Source organism: Bacillus rossius, chromosome 10 (assembly GCF_032445375.1).
Source record: "Bacillus rossius redtenbacheri isolate Brsri chromosome 10, Brsri_v3, whole genome shotgun sequence".
NCBI lineage: Eukaryota > Metazoa > Arthropoda > Insecta > Phasmatodea > Bacillidae > Bacillus > Bacillus rossius.
The window spans coordinates 47,216,195-47,233,816 of NC_086337.1; the positions used below are offsets into that span (position 1 = coordinate 47,216,195).

The following is a 17,622-nucleotide window of genomic DNA, read 5'->3' on the forward strand; positions in this document are numbered from 1 at the left end:
CTCGTGTCGTGAAATATGCTACAAGGTTCTTGTCACGGAGTCATGTAGAAATCATACAAATAGTCATATTATTTGATCCATCGATAACAGTTCCTGACAGCTGACACCCGGTTTCCAACTGGGTCAGAATTTTTTTATTTTTTTTTATTTTTTTAAATTCTAGTGAAAATTGCTTTCCTGTTTCAGGAACGAGTTTTGATCCCGCAGAATCTGCACAATCATCTCGCCTTGTTTATTTGGCGACATCACGAACACAGTAAAACATTTTTGAAACGTTACAAAAAGAAATTTTGTGGAAACTAATTGGCATACACATTAGGAAGATTGTAATTAAATGAACCGGCGGTATATTACATCACTTGGTTACTACACCACACAGTATTTTTAAAATATGGAACTGAAATTATCATGTAAAATTACAGATAATTTGTAAATTTACATGAAAGAAATTGTATCGGTATAAAAAAAATGTTCGTATTACTACTGCGTTCGGATACTTGCCCGGGCATTTATGCTTAGCGACCGGAAAAAATTCCCGGATCATGTCGTGATAGGCTAAAACTGAAATACGTATACCATTGTGCTGAGTCTGCTATTGGCTCACAGTTCACCCGGAGTACTGTGGACCAGTGGCAAACGCTCGACCGGAGATGTGTCCAATCAGAGCCTAAACGGCGAAATTGTCTCTCAAACCGGTAGCCAATGAACAGGTGACATTTTCCCGATTATGTCGAAGTTTATTGAATCTATCGTTAAGGTCACTGAACCCGCGAATTTTTCCAGTCCATATTTATGCTTTGTGTTCCTTCATTAGTTAATGTTATTAACTTTGTAAACAGTTCTCTGAATAGCTTTCCAGTTTTAAATTTATAAATTAATAATCACGATAAAAATAAAGTCCAATTGATGAACATTCAATTATATTTCCAATATCAACAAAATTATGATTAGTGACTCAATAACCTCCAGGATAGATCGTATGCACACTTAGGCAAACGTCGCATGTTCATTGGCTGCTGACTCGTGAGTCGTCTCAAATGGGTAATTTGTGATTCGATACTTCTTTGATCGATTGTCTCTAACTGGCCCAGAGTCCACCAGATTAACAGTGCAACAAAATCAGATGCAGCACGAAGGTATAATTATTTGTATTTAAGCATATCACAAAATGAATCAGCAGTTTTCCCCCGTCTCTAATTTTGATTGTATTAAACATTAGTAAAGATTTAACAATTTTCATAAGCACGACTGTACATATTCGGTATTGTTTGAAAAACGTATTTCATACATGCAAAAATAACCATAGCAATGTGATGTAAAATTTATCGTAGTTTTCTCGTAGTATTACAAATTATTTCTTGGTAACTGGTTTCCAAAGGAATCTTTTGTAAAAGTACAATAAAAATATGTTTTCTGTACAACTTACTTCAGGGTTTGGCTAGCGACATGAAAAATCAATTGTAATATAATCGCATGGATCGTATATAAAATTAAGTGTCATCTATCGGCAGAGGGCACAACTTCCCCAATCTATTGAGCATGATATTATTTGTATTAATACAAATGGTTTCTTTTTCGTAATACCACTGTTATTTTTCTTGCAGTTGCACAGAAGACACAGGTTTACAAAAATATTTTCGTAAATTTACGAACATTTGTAGTTTAACAAAAAAACTTGTAAAATGTACCTGTATTTTTTTATACTGTGTACTTCATACCTACATAAATATATTGCAAGGACATACATACATACCTTTAAAATATTTCAGTAAAAGTACCTATGCGGAAATCAGTCTTAAATATGTTTGCTCTTTGTACTTATGCATCAATACAAGAAAATTTTTATCTTCATTGAACTGGCAATCTTATCTTACACTGATAGTACAGATTAATGTCGATGTGATAAGAAATCGTAAAGTTGCGTCGCTGGTAGGATTACTTTAATAAAGCCACAAATGTAAGCAACTTTCGAAATGGTTATCTGCAAGGGCAGGCATTTTTTCGCGAAAATAATGTATGAACGCCTAGTAGAATGCAACAAGGCATACCCGCACCAGCGGCTTCTTCTTGTGATTGGCGGCCGTTTATGAGACAAGTCATTGACTTATTTTGGCGAGCCTCTCTGTTGTAACAATCGACATGTGCCTGGAAGGAACTCACCCAATCACGAAACACAGTCGATGCTACAGTGATTTAACTTTCAGCTCGTCTCGGAATCTTTCCGCGAAATGTTCATGACCCTAGTTATCGGTAGAGACTGGAAACATTCGCGGATCAATTTAGTTGTATGCTTATATTCAAAAAATTATACATTTGTGCTGATTCTGCTATTGGTTCACTGTTAATCTGGACGACTCATAAGTCAGCAGCCAATGAACGGATAAACGTTTGCCCAAGTGTGCAGAGGACCGTGGAATCTATCCTATATGTCACTAAACGAGCAAAATTTTCCAGTCTCTAGTTATCTGAGAATACAACTTTACCATTAGACACCCGAAAATTCTGCGGCTTCGTCTGGCCTCAGGGTAGAATTCAAAGTCATATGTGTTGCTATCCCATGTTTGCTTTCCCACTGGTTGATTTCTTAGCGAGAACATTTTTATCCTTGTTGATTTGCACTACCTGATTCGCTCACATCTCTCCTAGCTGTGCAACGTTGGCTCACGGTCGTAGAGGGGCGTGCACAGACAACTGCGGGACAATCACGAACACAGTGCTAGAGTATAAAGGTTAACATTCTAATTTGCTACTAAATTAGTGTACGAAATTTCCGTATCCCTAATAATCATTATTAAGCATTTTTAACCAAATTGTATATTTTTAGATACCGGAAAAATTCGCGGATTCAATGACCTTCAGGATTGACTCCAATATCCACTACACACTCGGACAAATGCCAACTGTTCATTGGCTGCTGACTTGTGAGTCGTCTCGACTGGGTAGCCTGTGATTCGACACGTCTATGAGTGAGGGTCTCTAATTGGCCCTCAGTTCTCCAGATTAACAGTGAACCAATGGCAGAAGCAGCTCTAAGGTATAATTATTTGAATTTTAGCATAGCACGAAATGAATTCGCGAATATTTCAGGTCTCTATATATTTTTTAATACTAATACCTACATTTAATTAATTTGTTAGAATAAGAAATAAAGGTTTGGAAATATAGATCTATAAATGATTCACAGCCTACCACATATTTTTGAAAAATTTACTTCGTTTAAGGGTTCAAGCTTTTCAATAAGTATCTTAATAGACAATACCACAGAAGTTACTCAGTATGGTTTTCGAATAACTAAGACATTGACTGACATGTCATAATAAAGAGGCGTCTATAATAGATCATGACAATTTTGAGACGTTAATATAAAATACCTACAGACATACTGAGATAATTATTAGATAGTTAATTATCACAGAAAAATGAAAAGTTTTATCCATGATTTTTTTACAAATTTTTTTCTTGTTATCTGTGATAAGCGAGAACAACCAATGACGTAACACGTAGTGTATTGAAGAGCGTCCGTGATTCACCCTAAATAAACTTCACCTTGCGAAAAATAATTATTACACTGTAAAGTGTGAGAAGATGCTACCGTTAAATGCAGACCATCGTGACGTAAACACTTTTTTAAAGCTTGTAAATCAGTAACTCCATTAATTACATATATTTTATTTAATGTTTAATATAATACGTTCGTAAGGGTCGCAGGCTTCCGTGGCTATTGTCTGGAGCTGCTTGCCTTCTGGGTTGTAGCCGCGGCGGTCACATTGCAGTCGCCATCTCCATACCGCTGAGGATGGCGACTGCAAAGTCGACCGAAACGTCAGTAAAGTATTCGCCTTCGACGTGGCTAAAACCCAGAATCGTTCGATTTGATCAAAAAATATAAATCCTAACAGTCAAATCAATTGTACAAAATTTTAATTCAGTAGGTGTATAAAAAAACTTTCTATATAATAAGTAGATAACCGGAAAAAGACAAGACTAAAATTTAATCACACATACCTTGCGCTGGTCATGTATTGGTCCACAGTTTATTCGTAAGACGGTATAAGTAGCAAATTCGCGGATCATGCTAAAATTATATATGTGTGTGTGTGTACCTTTGTGTTATTTCTGGTATTGGTTCGCTTAGAGGAATCTGGGCCAATTAGATACCCTCAATCAAAGAATTATCGAATCACAAGTTACCCAATTGAGACGCCTCACAAGTCAGCAGCCAATGAACAGGCGACATTTGATAAAGCGTACATGGAACTTTGAAGTTTATCCTATAGGTCATTGAACCCACGATTTTTTTTTCAGTTCGGTTCTTAGTCATGATGAATGGATGAATGATAGAGAAACGTTTTTGGGGTCAGGATAGTCTACAAAGCACTACAACTTCCTAGGTTGTAGTTATTTTCAGACAAATCACAGTTCTGTAATACATCTGGGTTCTCATTGGCCCATTCTAAGCCATGCAAGAATATTTATTCATACAGAACCAGTAAGGAAATAAAACTTTCAGACATAAAAAAAGTGTAGTCCTATTTAAGCATAGTAAACAAATATTTCCGTGAAAAATAACAATATATATTTACGAGTTTCAAAAAAGAAAAAGAAAAAACTACCAAACCAAAACCGATTAAATTCATTCTCTGAAGAACAATAACAATGAAAAAATTGTCTAGTAATAATACGAGTAATAGACCGCTGGTAAATGCCAAACCAAACTATCTTTGTAGGTATAAACTCTTCGAAAGTAATCCGATGGAAGAAACATATTAATCAAAACATACAAAAAATTATTATTTTTTAATTAAATGAGAAAACCAATCACACGCGTCGTTCAAATTTACTGCCTCTTTTTTTAATTTAGTAAACTGAATCTGCGCGCTGATATATCAACTTTTATAACTTTTACGGCTACAAGAAACATTAAAACGAAACGAAAAAGTCAAATTAAGCTTGCATTTTAAAAATATTCTCATACACGAGCCAAGAAAATAATTAAGATGGTTACGTATTACCCACCTAGGTAATGCCAACCGAACCATCACTGCAGCCAACACAAAAATTTTTCTATACGTAGGGTTATCAGCCAATTAATACAAGTCTGGATTAAAGTTAAAAAGGTAATAAAGAATAACGGAAGTAATCTTACTTTTTATAGCTTTATTTTTTGATTTTAAAATATTCAGGCATTGAGAAATTTCCAAAAACATTTAAAAAAAAAGTTTTTTGTTTAGGTTGGTAAGCCTTATTGTTTTGGATACGTATCCTAATACAGACGAGTTGAAAATATTACATTTCAAACCTTTTTACTTTAATCTGTATGTTTCGTGTTGTGGAAAGTAATTCGTACGGCATTATCATCGACTTTTAATTAAATTATGAAAAATACAAATAATTAATTTCAAAACAATAATATTTCATTACAACTAAACGAACAATTTCAGACACTTCTTAGGCGTCTCCCTTCAGTGAATAAGATGTTGAAATAAAGAACTATTTGTCCTGATACGTAAGTTAGTTTTATCAAGACTTCTCTACATTATATTTACATTAAATATTCTGTAGTTGAGAATTGATTAAATTTATTAATAAATGCTGTCAAAAATTGTTTGAGAAAAATAACTGACGAAATTAGTTAGTATAATTACATTTTCTTTACAGATGTTCATACGACAGAGCTATGAAAACACTAATGCCTAGAGACCCAAAAAAAAAAAAAAAAAACTCGCAGATTCATTTCAGTATTTCACGACAGGCTTCTGTTATTGGCCAGCGGTTTATTCGTGAGGCACTGTTGTAGGCCAATAAGAAACGCTCAATTAAAGAAGTGCTAAATCACAGGTCGCAGCCAGCCAACAGGCCAGAAATGTCGAACTGTAAACTGTGGAGTCTATTCTGGAGGTCATTGTAATCACGAAATCATCTCGCATTTATATTTTTTTCACATAAACATGAGAAAAATTAATTATTTTTGCTCATGATAATAATTTCAGAATAATTGACATGCCCGCATAAAATAGATTTTTAATCATTTGCCTGATTTGAGCAAAAATATTGTGTTTTAATATATCTTTTTTTGGCTAACAGGTTTCAAGAAAGTTGGAATTTTACAAACGTGAAGCGTATTTTTAAGGAATCATCCCGTTGACCACTTGTCTGTAACAATTCTAATATATATATATTTTTTTTCTGATGTGCACACTTTGTTTGACGGGATTGTAGACAACCGGTCGTAATGTAGGTACTCTACGGAGATGGGAAAAATACGAGGAGGAAACGTGGCACTTCTTACCTTGCCGGAGAACAAGCAGGCAGACTGCTCCGTGACGCCGGACGAACACGCACACAACACACAGACACACACACCGAGCGCAAGGTGGGGGGGCACCACCGACCTGCAGGGGTCGAAGAGGCTCCCAGCCACAGGGCGAACAGGTCCTCGACGCTGGCCGGCTGCTGGTGCTGCGCATAGCCGCCGAGGTAGAAGGGCGCCGCGGGCGGCTGCTGGTGCTGCTGGTGGTGCAAGTGGTGCGGGAAGCCCTCGAGGATCACGCGGCCCCTCTGGTCGCCGTCGGCCGACGCGGAGGACCCCAGCAGCAGCTGCTGCACCTGGAGGATGTCCACGAACTCGTCCGGGTCGGAGTCGCGGGCCGCCGCGAGCCGCCGCCGCTCATCCCCGTCGTTGTCGTCGTCGTCGTCGTCTTCGTCGCAGCGGTCGTCGCCCCGCCGGCGGCGGTCACTGGCCGCCTGCTCGGACGGCGGCGGCGGCGGCGGCGGCGGCCGTCTCATCGCGAGCATGGCGGGCTTCGGGGCTGTCGTCGTCTTCGCGAGGCGGACAAGGAAGGCTTCTTCTTCTTCGCCGGGCCATGCCGGGGAGGGCGAGACGCGCGCCGGGAGAGGATCCTCCGAAAACCGCGGCTTCCGCGATCGCCGTCGACGCGGGTACTGGAGCTCGCCGCCGGCGGGGGCCGCGACGATACCGCCTCTCTCTCCCCCTCCCCGCGGACCATGGGGCCCGGGCGACACCAACGCGGCTCCGTGACGTCACGCGGCCGCGGAGGAGAGGGGGGGGACTCTCGTGGTACGTGTGTGGGCGGCCCTCCTGAGCCGAGTTGCAACCCTGGCGCGCTCCTGTGACGTTGCGGCGACACCTCGGGGAGGGGGGAGAGGCTTATCGCCAAACATTCACCCCTCCCTTCCTTCGTCGTTACGATTCCCACTCTCCCTCGAGCCTTTTCTTAGCCTCTTGATGTAACAGTTCTCCCCACCTCCCTTTTTCCCCTCACACGAACCTCCCCTTCCCTACTCAAACGCCAACGCGCGGCAAATCACTCTTTAAACGTCGCGTTTTTCTGGCGCGTGCCCCAGTGACGTCGCACGCCTTCTCCCTTCTTTCCCCCCACTCCAGCACAGGAACCCCTTTTTTCGCGTGACGTCACGCGGAGTGCGCGGGAACGGCCGAATATAGCCGAAGCCGCGGGCCGGTGACCGCTCTCTTGGTTTTGTTTTCCGTGGCCGTCGCTGGCCGGGATTGTGGTTGTCGAGGTCCAGGTGTGCGTGAACCTTGTTGACTCTGCTCCTGGTTCGATTACGATCAAATGAATCAGCTTCTAGATTCTGACTTTTGTTCATTTGGTATAATCAGTTTCCTAAACACCATCACTTTACTTTGTCATTTGGTATTAAACGATTACCTACAGGAGAAAGAAATAAAAAAAAATGTTCGTCTATAAAAATTTTCTTGCGAAACAAAATTGTCTAATTTTTATTCTTCATCAAAATAACACTCATCAGTTATTGAGAATTTCTAATAATTGGCGTGATTTGAAACAAATATGGTATTTTGAAAATCTTTCTGGCTAATCGTTCTGGAATTTTACAATTTTTAATAAAGTCAAAACGAAAATCAATTAAGATATTATTCTGTAACGACCGTGTACCTAACATTTTGATAACTTACGAGTGTAGTTTTAAAATATTCCACGTCAATATTCGATCGTGTTTAGGCTATATTGAATTTTGCAATAAACAATTCTAATTATTGGCATGAATTTTTGTATTGCGAATTTTTCGAAATCTATGTTTAATATTTTCAATCCAAACATTCGAAATTGTCCCCAGAAGTATAAAGTAAAATATTATTTTAGCATCGGTAGCTAATTTTACAAACTCGGATAAAACAGCACTTAGTGGAGTTAATATAAAAACACTTCTCTTCTAAAATATTTTAAATTATATATATTTTTTAATAGTTTCGCGGGATAAAGGGAATTACCTACTCCATGCTGACTTCAATTCTCGTAGAGAATTGAAACACATTTTAAAACATTTTCTGTTTTATGCCTATTACTACGTTTTATCGCATATACTTGCTACCTTACATTAATTTGATGCAGTCCTGATTCTAACTAGTAACTGTAAAACGATTCCTACCGCCTTCTGGGGCATTTTGTTTCTCAACCCCTACGCTCACGTCGAATGTAATAATATCGCGTTTACGAAACTCCCGGCACACAGATGACAGATACTTATGCCCCCCCCCACCCTCTTTTCTTTCATTTAAATTTAATCTGTAGTTTATTACAATAAAAAATTAATATCGATAAACGCTAAAGGTAGGAACAGGCAGCGAATAATATTTAAGTTCAGCGGGAAAGAAGAAAGACAGTGTATAATATATATTATATAGGTATATATAAAATTTAAAGCTTCTACCGACGCGACGATACATGAAATAGTTTTTTTTAAAATAAAAGCCAAAATATTATCATGTTAAGAAAAAACTTTAAGAGTTAAGAGTTAAGAGCATTAAAAAAGGGGGGATTTGGGTTAGCGTGGTCCAGACTTTAAGAAGACTCGGTTGTACTCTCACGTTGGACTTATTTTTCAATTTTTCGCTAAATCAAAAGTTTCAAAAATTAGTTAATGGGAACAATTACGTTCGCGTTGAGTCGTGTTCTAGGTACAAGTAAAAAAAAAGTTAAAATGTAAGCATTTTTAATGATTTAACATTTTAATTTTGCTGGGAAAAAATTTTTGAAATAAAAAAAAAACAGAACACTGATTAGAAAAGGCCCCTACACCTTGGGCAGGCTTTACCATTAGGGGTAAAGCCAGCTTTGTGAATCCTGGTGAAAAGTGCGTAACACGCATAGTTTGGCCGGAAATGGCGTGTTTAATCAATTTGTTTCGGCACCAAAAGAATGGGAGGTTTTCGACGCCTTAATGTTTTGTCTTCATCGAAGTCATTATCCGATGACAAAATGGTGGGACGCGAGCTGAGAATGGAGCATAAACGCTTGGAAAAGTTTTAAGGGGGTGGGGGTAGGAAGGGAGCACCCCGGGAAAACTCACCAAGTCACGGCAACGTCCGTCACGCTTCCACGCCCAAGAACGCTCCAAGAAAGCTGTGCCCCTCCGGAAATCTAGCCCAGGGATGTTTTTTTCTTTTCCCCGCGGTCTTCCCTAACTAACGTCTAGTTAAAGTGACGGACAACATGATCCATCTGTCGTTCACGTTCCTCCACTCATCCCGTCACGATTCGTGTCCTGAGACGCCCACACGAGTGGCAGGCTGCTTGCTCGCCACTCGACAGCGCCATTGCAACACCTCGCCACACAAAACTATTACAAACACGACCACTTTCTCTTCATTCGCCTGGAATTTTCACACGCTTGACATTTTTCTATATGTTACAACTCGTATTTTCCTACTAGCATTACAACTGTGTTACTTTGTGCTTAATACCTAGTCACTAAGAAAACTGTATAATACGAAATGTAATATAAAAAATGGGTGCATGTACTTATGTACGCACATTAGAAGTTATATACTTACTTGGCGTAATAGAATACTATCTTTACTATTGCATGCAAATAATTAATATAAATAAAATAATATCAGGATTGGAGTGATATTATAAATACGGTTGGTAAAGTATAAATTCAATCAAATCAACAAATTTAAATAAATACACAGTATTCAATATTAATATAAACACGCGTATAACATTATTTTTTTAAAATAATCGAGATAAAATTTTATTAATAGTTAAAATCAATACATATGATATGTGATTATTCTATTTTTAAATTTTACTTATTATTATTATTTATTCATAAAAATAAATTAACATTAATAAAAATAACACTACAAATTTAATAAGTATTAATAAAACTAAACAAATTATAATTTATAATGCAAATAAATTATACAGGCAAAATAACCTCACTTGAAAATACAATTTAAAAAGTTTATAAACACAATTTCTGTCACTAATATTCACAATAAATAAATGTTTATTTTTTTAATTGTATGGAGCTGTATTCGATATAAATAAATAAAGGATATGATTTAAAACCACATGCGTATATAATTGTTGTTTGTAAATAGCTTTTTTTTTAACCTGTGAAAGTTTCGTTGCATGGTGCACGCGCATCGTAAAAAATTCACTCTAAAAAAACACAAAAAAAATAAATTTAATTTTGTCGCATTAAGCCTAATATTAAGCACTGCACACCCTTGCCTCAGCTGGGTGTACCACACACTTGGTAACCAAGAACCCAGTTTGTAAGATATTGAATCTCTTCCTCTTGTCAGTTTTTCAGGTACTGGCCGGCAGCGGAGTGAGTGGTCAGTGTAGCCACTCACCACCATGGGCGCTGGCGTCCCTGGTCACAAAATCCAGCCCAGGATTAAAATATAAAACACAGAGCGGACCACGCATCTTAAGACTCTTGTCCAATCTGACCAGCTCTTCATCCAGACCATTCTGTACGCAGGTTTCACCTGGGCCTTATCCATCTAGCTTCAGTCTAGAATCAACAGTGAGGGGAGTTGGTCATATCATCAATAGCTTCCATATGGCTGGCCAATCCCCGCACAAACAATCCCAGCATGACTTGGCGTATAGGTAGAGACCTGAAAAATTCGTGGGTTCATTTAGCGAAAGGCTAGAATCCAAATACATTTGCCTTCCTTGCTGCTTCAGTGATTGGGCCACAGTTTATCTGAAGGTCTCTGGACCAATGAAAAACGTTCGACAGAAGAAGCATCGAATCACAAGCTTCCCAATTAACACGTGTCACGAGTTAGTAGCCAATCATCAGGTTTAATCTGCACAAGTACATAGAGGATCATGGAGTCTACCCTAGAGGTAATTGAAAACGCGATTTTTTCCGGTCCCTACGTATAGGCTTCGGTCTGAGATGCACATATCCCTATCCCGGACTCCTACAAATACTCTTGGTTTTAGTTAAGTTGGGGGGGAAAAAAACATTGTCTCGATTTTCTCAGCTTACAAGGTTGAAAATGTAAGAATCTGATTTTGTTACATAAAGTCTGTCTACCAAGATAAAAATGTGTCACGCAAACGAATTGGTTCGGAAAACGTGCGATTGTTTTCTTAACCAAAAAAAAAAGACATCGAGGATGTTTACTATTGCTGGTCGACCTCAGATTTTTCTCTGCAGGCTGTAATAATTATCTTGAAGTGTGTGACGAAAAACCTATTTAAAATTTCTCGGATTGGCAAGTATAAGTGATGGTGAAACACGCACTACTTTATCCAGATACAAGTCCCCGTTATAATTTTTATTACAATAAAGTTTCCTTGAAATTTATCCCTCTTTTAAATTACACATAGAAAAAAAACACTGTGTATGATGGAGTAGAGAAAACAGGGGAAAGGGGGGAAACGAGAAAGAGAGAGATAAACAAATATAGAGCGAATTAATAAAATTTGTAAACGGTAGCCGCAATTTATACAGCTGGCTTCTATCCAGTGTGGTAATATTAACACTGTTGCAGATGTAGATTGCGAAAAATCCCTCCCAGATTCGAGAACATGTTACGACCATAATTGGGCATGTGACTTTTATACGGTCAGTATATTACCCAGTAGTTGTTTTTTATTTATTTACACTTTCCAGTTCGTTGTCAGCGAGGTTAAGTTTATTAACTTTTTTCTAACTCATAGAAGATGTTATTATAAGAAAATACTTTTAAGAAAACTTACTGCTTACATCGTGTTTGTCAATGTAAGTCGAGACATGAGATACAAGCTACACAATTAACATAAAAAAAGTAGGATTATTGTAATATAAGTAAATTTACACTTATTTCAGGTGAACCACAACTTTAAAACCAGACTTTTCTGAAAGTAATTTTTTTTTCCATCGCTTCGGTGGCGCGAAGTTATTGAAAAGAGCGTCAGAATTTTCTTCCCGAAAGATGTTTAAAATGGTGCATTGGTAGTACAATCATATATTTTTTTTATAGGTTTTGCTGGTTAAACACGTTTGTGAAATAATTTAATACGTTCATCTACAAAGATAAAAAAAAGACACTTTTAGCAAACCCGTCAGTCAAAACCAAAACGTTAACATCGAATTCTGCCGTACATTTAGCACGAACGTAACGGCGAGAAAAAAAAAATTTATACCACATTTGTTTGTTGAACTTTTTTTTTTAAATCACGTTCACGATGACGCGATATTTTTTTTCTGTCACATCGCGTCTAACCGTCGTGCCAATGCTGTTCCTGCACGAGAAATTTAAACCAACTCTTCTTTATTTTAAAGCTTGTTCCTAGAACTAACGAACGAGCTATTTACAGTAGCATGCACAGTTTAAGCGGGGCGGGTTTCCGGTGTCCAGCGGTTAAAGGTAAACAAGTATTTAGTGCCCCGAATGGGCTGAGAGTTGTGTTGGTAAAGGAGTAGGAGGGGGGAGGTAAGGGGAGAATGTAGCACGGATGCGCTGTGTCGAGCAAACGTAAGCCACCCCGCGAGGTTGAATGAGTCGATAAACAAAACAAAAAATTACACCCGACTCGGAAAGTAATAAACATTGTCCATTCAAGTCGTGCACTTCGCGCAGGCAGGCGACCATGTTTCAACGGTTAGGAAACTGCTGACGTGTTCGACTTTCGTGGTGGGGCAAACATTACCCCCACCACACTCCCCCCCCCCCTCCTTCTCCCCCACCACTTACGCCATTGTTGTGACTCACTCCGGCTGTGACCCCGAACTCGTCCGCCCGCAGCAGGAAGTTTACTTTCGAGCTGGCTGATGAAACTCATCAACAGGCACAGATATCACCATGTTAAGATTTTTATTAAATTTTTATTTTAGTTTTCCATTTTTTCAATTAAAATTTGATAGCATGTTACGGATTTTCAAGATGGCAGCCGTAACAAAAATTGCATCATTTGTGGAGTGGCAGAATGTCCTAGAAAACCAACTGGCGGAATACGAAATGGACGAATTAAAGATTGCGGATACAATATGGCCGCCGAGATCAAGACCAAGGTCAAAGGTCAAGGTCATCCAATATGGCTGCCGTGACATCATAATCCTACACGGTGGACATCGGCTCCGTCTCCACGAATCAGAACCGATGCCAGTACCTACCAATATATACTACTGTAGTGACGTGGCATTTCAAATTAGCGCACCCCTCACTCTAGCTCCTTACTCCGAGTCCAGGGTTGGGAAATATCAAGTTATACTAATTATAACCTAGAAGCTAAAAACCCATTAGGTAATTTTTGGGATATCGTTTCAAGAGTAAAATTTCAATAAGGAAAAAAAAAACCGCAAAATTACACATACACTTACATATCTAGAAACAGCAAACTAGGCTGAATATCTTGTGACTCTCTATGAACTAAATGTCACATCAATCGGAAAGAATTAATTTGAAAACTTTCGTTTTTTTAAAACAGCACATGACAGACAAAATATTTCAAGTCTAGTTAGGACTACGCAGGATGCGTTCACGACATTTAACAGAAAATTTTGAAAACAGAAAGAGATCATGATTGATTTTAACATTTGGCGAGTAGTTCCTAAATTGTGGACACGTAATTGTGGATTCGCTGCTCATAAATGTTTCGGTGGTGTTGTTTTTTCTTTATTGAAGGGTGTCCCGTAACGTGACAAAGTCAAGCCGAGACCAGTTAGGTTTGAAAACATGGCGGTTAAATCTTGTGCACGCTACTTACTGCTACTACTGCCATTATTTTATTTTTAAACTGTGCACCCGGCTTAAGGGCTCCGCCTACCCGGACACACACACGGTATGCAGAGCTTCAGGAAAAACAACGCGATTTCAAAACTACTCAAGATATCCGAGTGGGGTCTGCTTACGAAAAGCATTTAAGACTTCGCTGAGGGCCGAAAAGTACTGTTTATTTCGGATTAGGTTTTTAAACTGTTATTTTTAGAAGAGTTAAATGGCTAAATGTTTTCAGAGTAATTTTTAGGCGTAAAACAACCGGTACAGATTCTTGAAAGCACTTAAGGGACTTGCATTTCACATTTATCTTCATTTCTCCGCCATATAATGTTACGTTAACCGCTCAAATTTCACAGTTATCCTGTGACGACGAGAAGACTGCACGCCAGTTCGGAGCCTTGCGCTTAGGCTACGGCCAGACGAGCGTTATTTGCAGCAATGTTCAGCGTGACAAATAAAGCTAGCGTTAAAAGTCGCAGCGCATGGCCAGACACGAGCGTCAAATGTCGCGTGAAAAACGGCATGAAATGTTGCAAGTGAAACGATACACGGCCACACGTGCAACAAATAGCGCTCGCTGCAGCCAGTTGATTGTAGTGATCCCACTATGGATGTCGTGGAGGAAGCTGCAGTAGTAGCAGCACTTGTACATCGACGACGTAAACGTCGAAGGAAATTGTGGGTACACCCTTTATAGTGAACTTCCAACAAAGGGGAAGTATTTCATTCGTCATGTCGTTCCATTTCTCGCCGACAACATTTTTTGCGACGCTCAACCACGAAACCATTTTCAAGGTACGATTCTTGTATGTTTCGCATTTCGTATCGTATAAACATGGTCGACTTTCAATGACCAGTATAATTCGTTCACTGTCAATATAACTAAAATCCATTGCGCGCTACGTAGATGACCGTGCGTGGCTCTTCGTCCCTCCGTCTGCTGCAAATGTCGCACGTCTGGCCGGTATACTGCCGCATTTGTCGCGCCCAGAAATGGGTCCGGTCCTATTCGTTCTGCGTGACGCGCGTGTCACAGCTCGCTTCGCTTGCTGCGGCGCGTCATTTGCGGCGCGTCTGGCCAGCCACGCTTGCTGCCACGCGACGCGTTTTCTGGCTGCATTTTGCAGCGCACGAGCCGCTGCAAATAACGCTCGTCTGGCCGTAGCCTTAGAGGCTATACCGCGCTAGAAATACCAGCGAGCGTTGCGCTTATCATCCCGCATCACTAACACACATCCACCCCTGATGAGGCGGGCCCCTTAACTTACGGGAGAGAGAGAGAGAGAGACAAAGGGAGAGAGAGAGAGAGAGAGATAGAGAGATAGAGAGAGAAGAGAGCTTCGCGGGTTGCGAGCACTATGAAAGGCAGGCGCAACGAACTTAAAGACGCGCATTCCTGTCCGCATCTTCGGGCGGGAGAGATCCAGGTTGTTTTGTTTTCCGCGAAATTTACGATAGTTCGGTAAAGGGGAACAACTTTCTCCGACACGAACTTCCAGGGATTGGTGGGGGGGGGGGGGGGGGGGGGGGGTTGATCGGAGGTGAGTTTCCTGCTTCACAGCACTCCTCTGTTAGGCTCTCGCAGCGTGTTTGAGGTTCCGTCTCACTTGCCACGTTGATAGTTATTTTGAAGTTATACTTCTTTAGGCGCGTTTTGGAAAAAAAATTGAGAGGGAATTTTTTCGATGCGCACACACCATGGAACAAAATTTTCATAGAATGAAAAAATATATATATACTATATACTTTTTGATCGATAGTGAATACTGGACCCATGTCATTAAAAACATTTTATTAATTGTGAATATTAGTGATATTGTGTTTATAATCTTTTTCAAGTGTATTTATATAAGCGAGGTTATGTATAACGATGCCAGGTTGCTTGTAAATTTCCATTGCCACTGGCAGAGAGCGTCTGTGGAAAGTTATGTTCCCGTATGTATAATTTATTTGCATTTTAAATTATAACATTATTATTTAATACAATTTTTAATAAATACTAAGTATTCAATTTTAAGATGTACACGTGTATAAAATTAATTATTTCATTTAGAAAAAATTGATATTTAATTTTTAATTTTAATTAATAATAAAAACAATAATTTCCAGCCATATGTTCCTCAATAAAAATGTCATGGTTTGGTATTTTCTTGCATCCATTAAAAGTTATGTGCAGAAATTTCCGAACAACCAGTACAGGTGATATTAAACAACTCGGATAATATCACTACTCAAAAACTGTTGTTGGCTCGCGTAAGCTCAAAGAGCAAATAAAAAAATTTAAAAAATAAATTCGCCGTTGTCTTGGAAATTTTAAACAGAAGTAAAATTACTCTGGTAATTTAAAAGATGTTACGTAAAATGAGTTAACCAACAAAAGTAAAAAAAAAAAATAATAATTTGTGACATATATGTAGGCTACAGCTATCTAGATTAGCATTCATCTCAGTAAAGATGGTTTGTAGAAGTCTTAAGGTGCAATAACGCTAGATAACCAGGTATTGCACATAAGAGTGAAAGTTAGGTGTGGAATAGCACTGCGTAAGTCCGTATGTTTCATATCCCGTGTAATAAAAACGAAGTTTGAGACGCCAGCGTCAATATTTGCAAACTGTGAGGCTGAGTGTAACAAACTGTCATTTAAAACTATAGAACACCAGATATCTTTGACAATAACTTTGAAAATCTAAAGTTTTATTAATTTTAAATAAATTATTGAAGGAAAGAGAAGATTAGGATTAGTCTATAAGACTAAAGATATTGTGTTCACCACTGATCTCTATAACCGGAGCAAATATAACCCACGTTTAAATGATTATTTGTGCTATTTATTAACATTGGGAGCTAGCCCTGTTAGAAGTGAATGCGAAAACAGTTGTGTATCAGATGTGCCCAACCAAATTTCCTGTACACGATCAAGCATAAGAATAATGTACGTATGATATTACACATTGATTAAGCAATATTTTCAGAATAACATCTTATTTAATTTAACTGACATATTGTTTCTTACTTCTGAGGGCATTTTGCTCACGGTCATTTCATGTTGTACAAAGTGTGTAAAAAATTGTGTTATTGAAATCCAATAAGTATAAAAAATATTTAATTTAGTTTATTTCCTCACACAGGTATTGTGAATTTCAGGATAGTTGTTGGCTGCTGGTTAGACAAAATAATCTGTATATAATTGTGTATTGAATGCTGTACATAGAGATCGGAAAATAAATTGCGGATACTTTCCATGATTTGTAAAAATTAAAATAATTATACCTCTGTGCTATTTTCCGCTATTGGTTCACTGTTAATCTGGAATACTCTTGGCCAATAAGAGAGCCCCAAAGAAAGAAGTATCGAATCGCGTGTTTCTCAGCCAATGACGGGGCGACGTTCGGCCAAGCATGCAGAGAGATTGTGGAGTCCACCCCGAAGGTCACTGAACCCGCGAATTATTTTTTTCCCCAAGTCTCTAGCTAAAAATTATTGGTATTTTTAAGTATGCACTTCGTGCACAACGGCACACTTCACGAGTGTTCAACTTTTCAGCTCATTTCACTGAGTGCTAATAAACGTTTTGCGAGTTGAACCGTTTTCACGCAACACCGTCG

At 38.8% G+C, this 17,622-nt stretch overlaps 1 protein-coding gene across 4 annotated transcripts in view; it reads right to left on the bottom strand.

Moving 5' to 3' along the window:
* LOC134536089 (early growth response protein 1) overlaps window positions 1–17,622 on the bottom strand; it is a 450,011-nt gene that overhangs the window by 102,237 nt on the left and 330,152 nt on the right. For 2 of the 4 annotated variants that reach the window (XM_063375625.1, XM_063375623.1), the window contains exon 1: window positions 6,393–7,102. The exons of the other annotated variants lie outside the window; for them this stretch is intronic. In XM_063375625.1, the coding sequence (XP_063231695.1) occupies window positions 6,393–6,795 (403 nt within the window). In that variant the 5' untranslated portion in view covers window positions 6,796–7,102. Of the gene's footprint in view, window positions 1–6,392; window positions 7,103–17,622 lie in introns of those variants that run through there. 4 annotated transcript variants of the gene reach the window in all.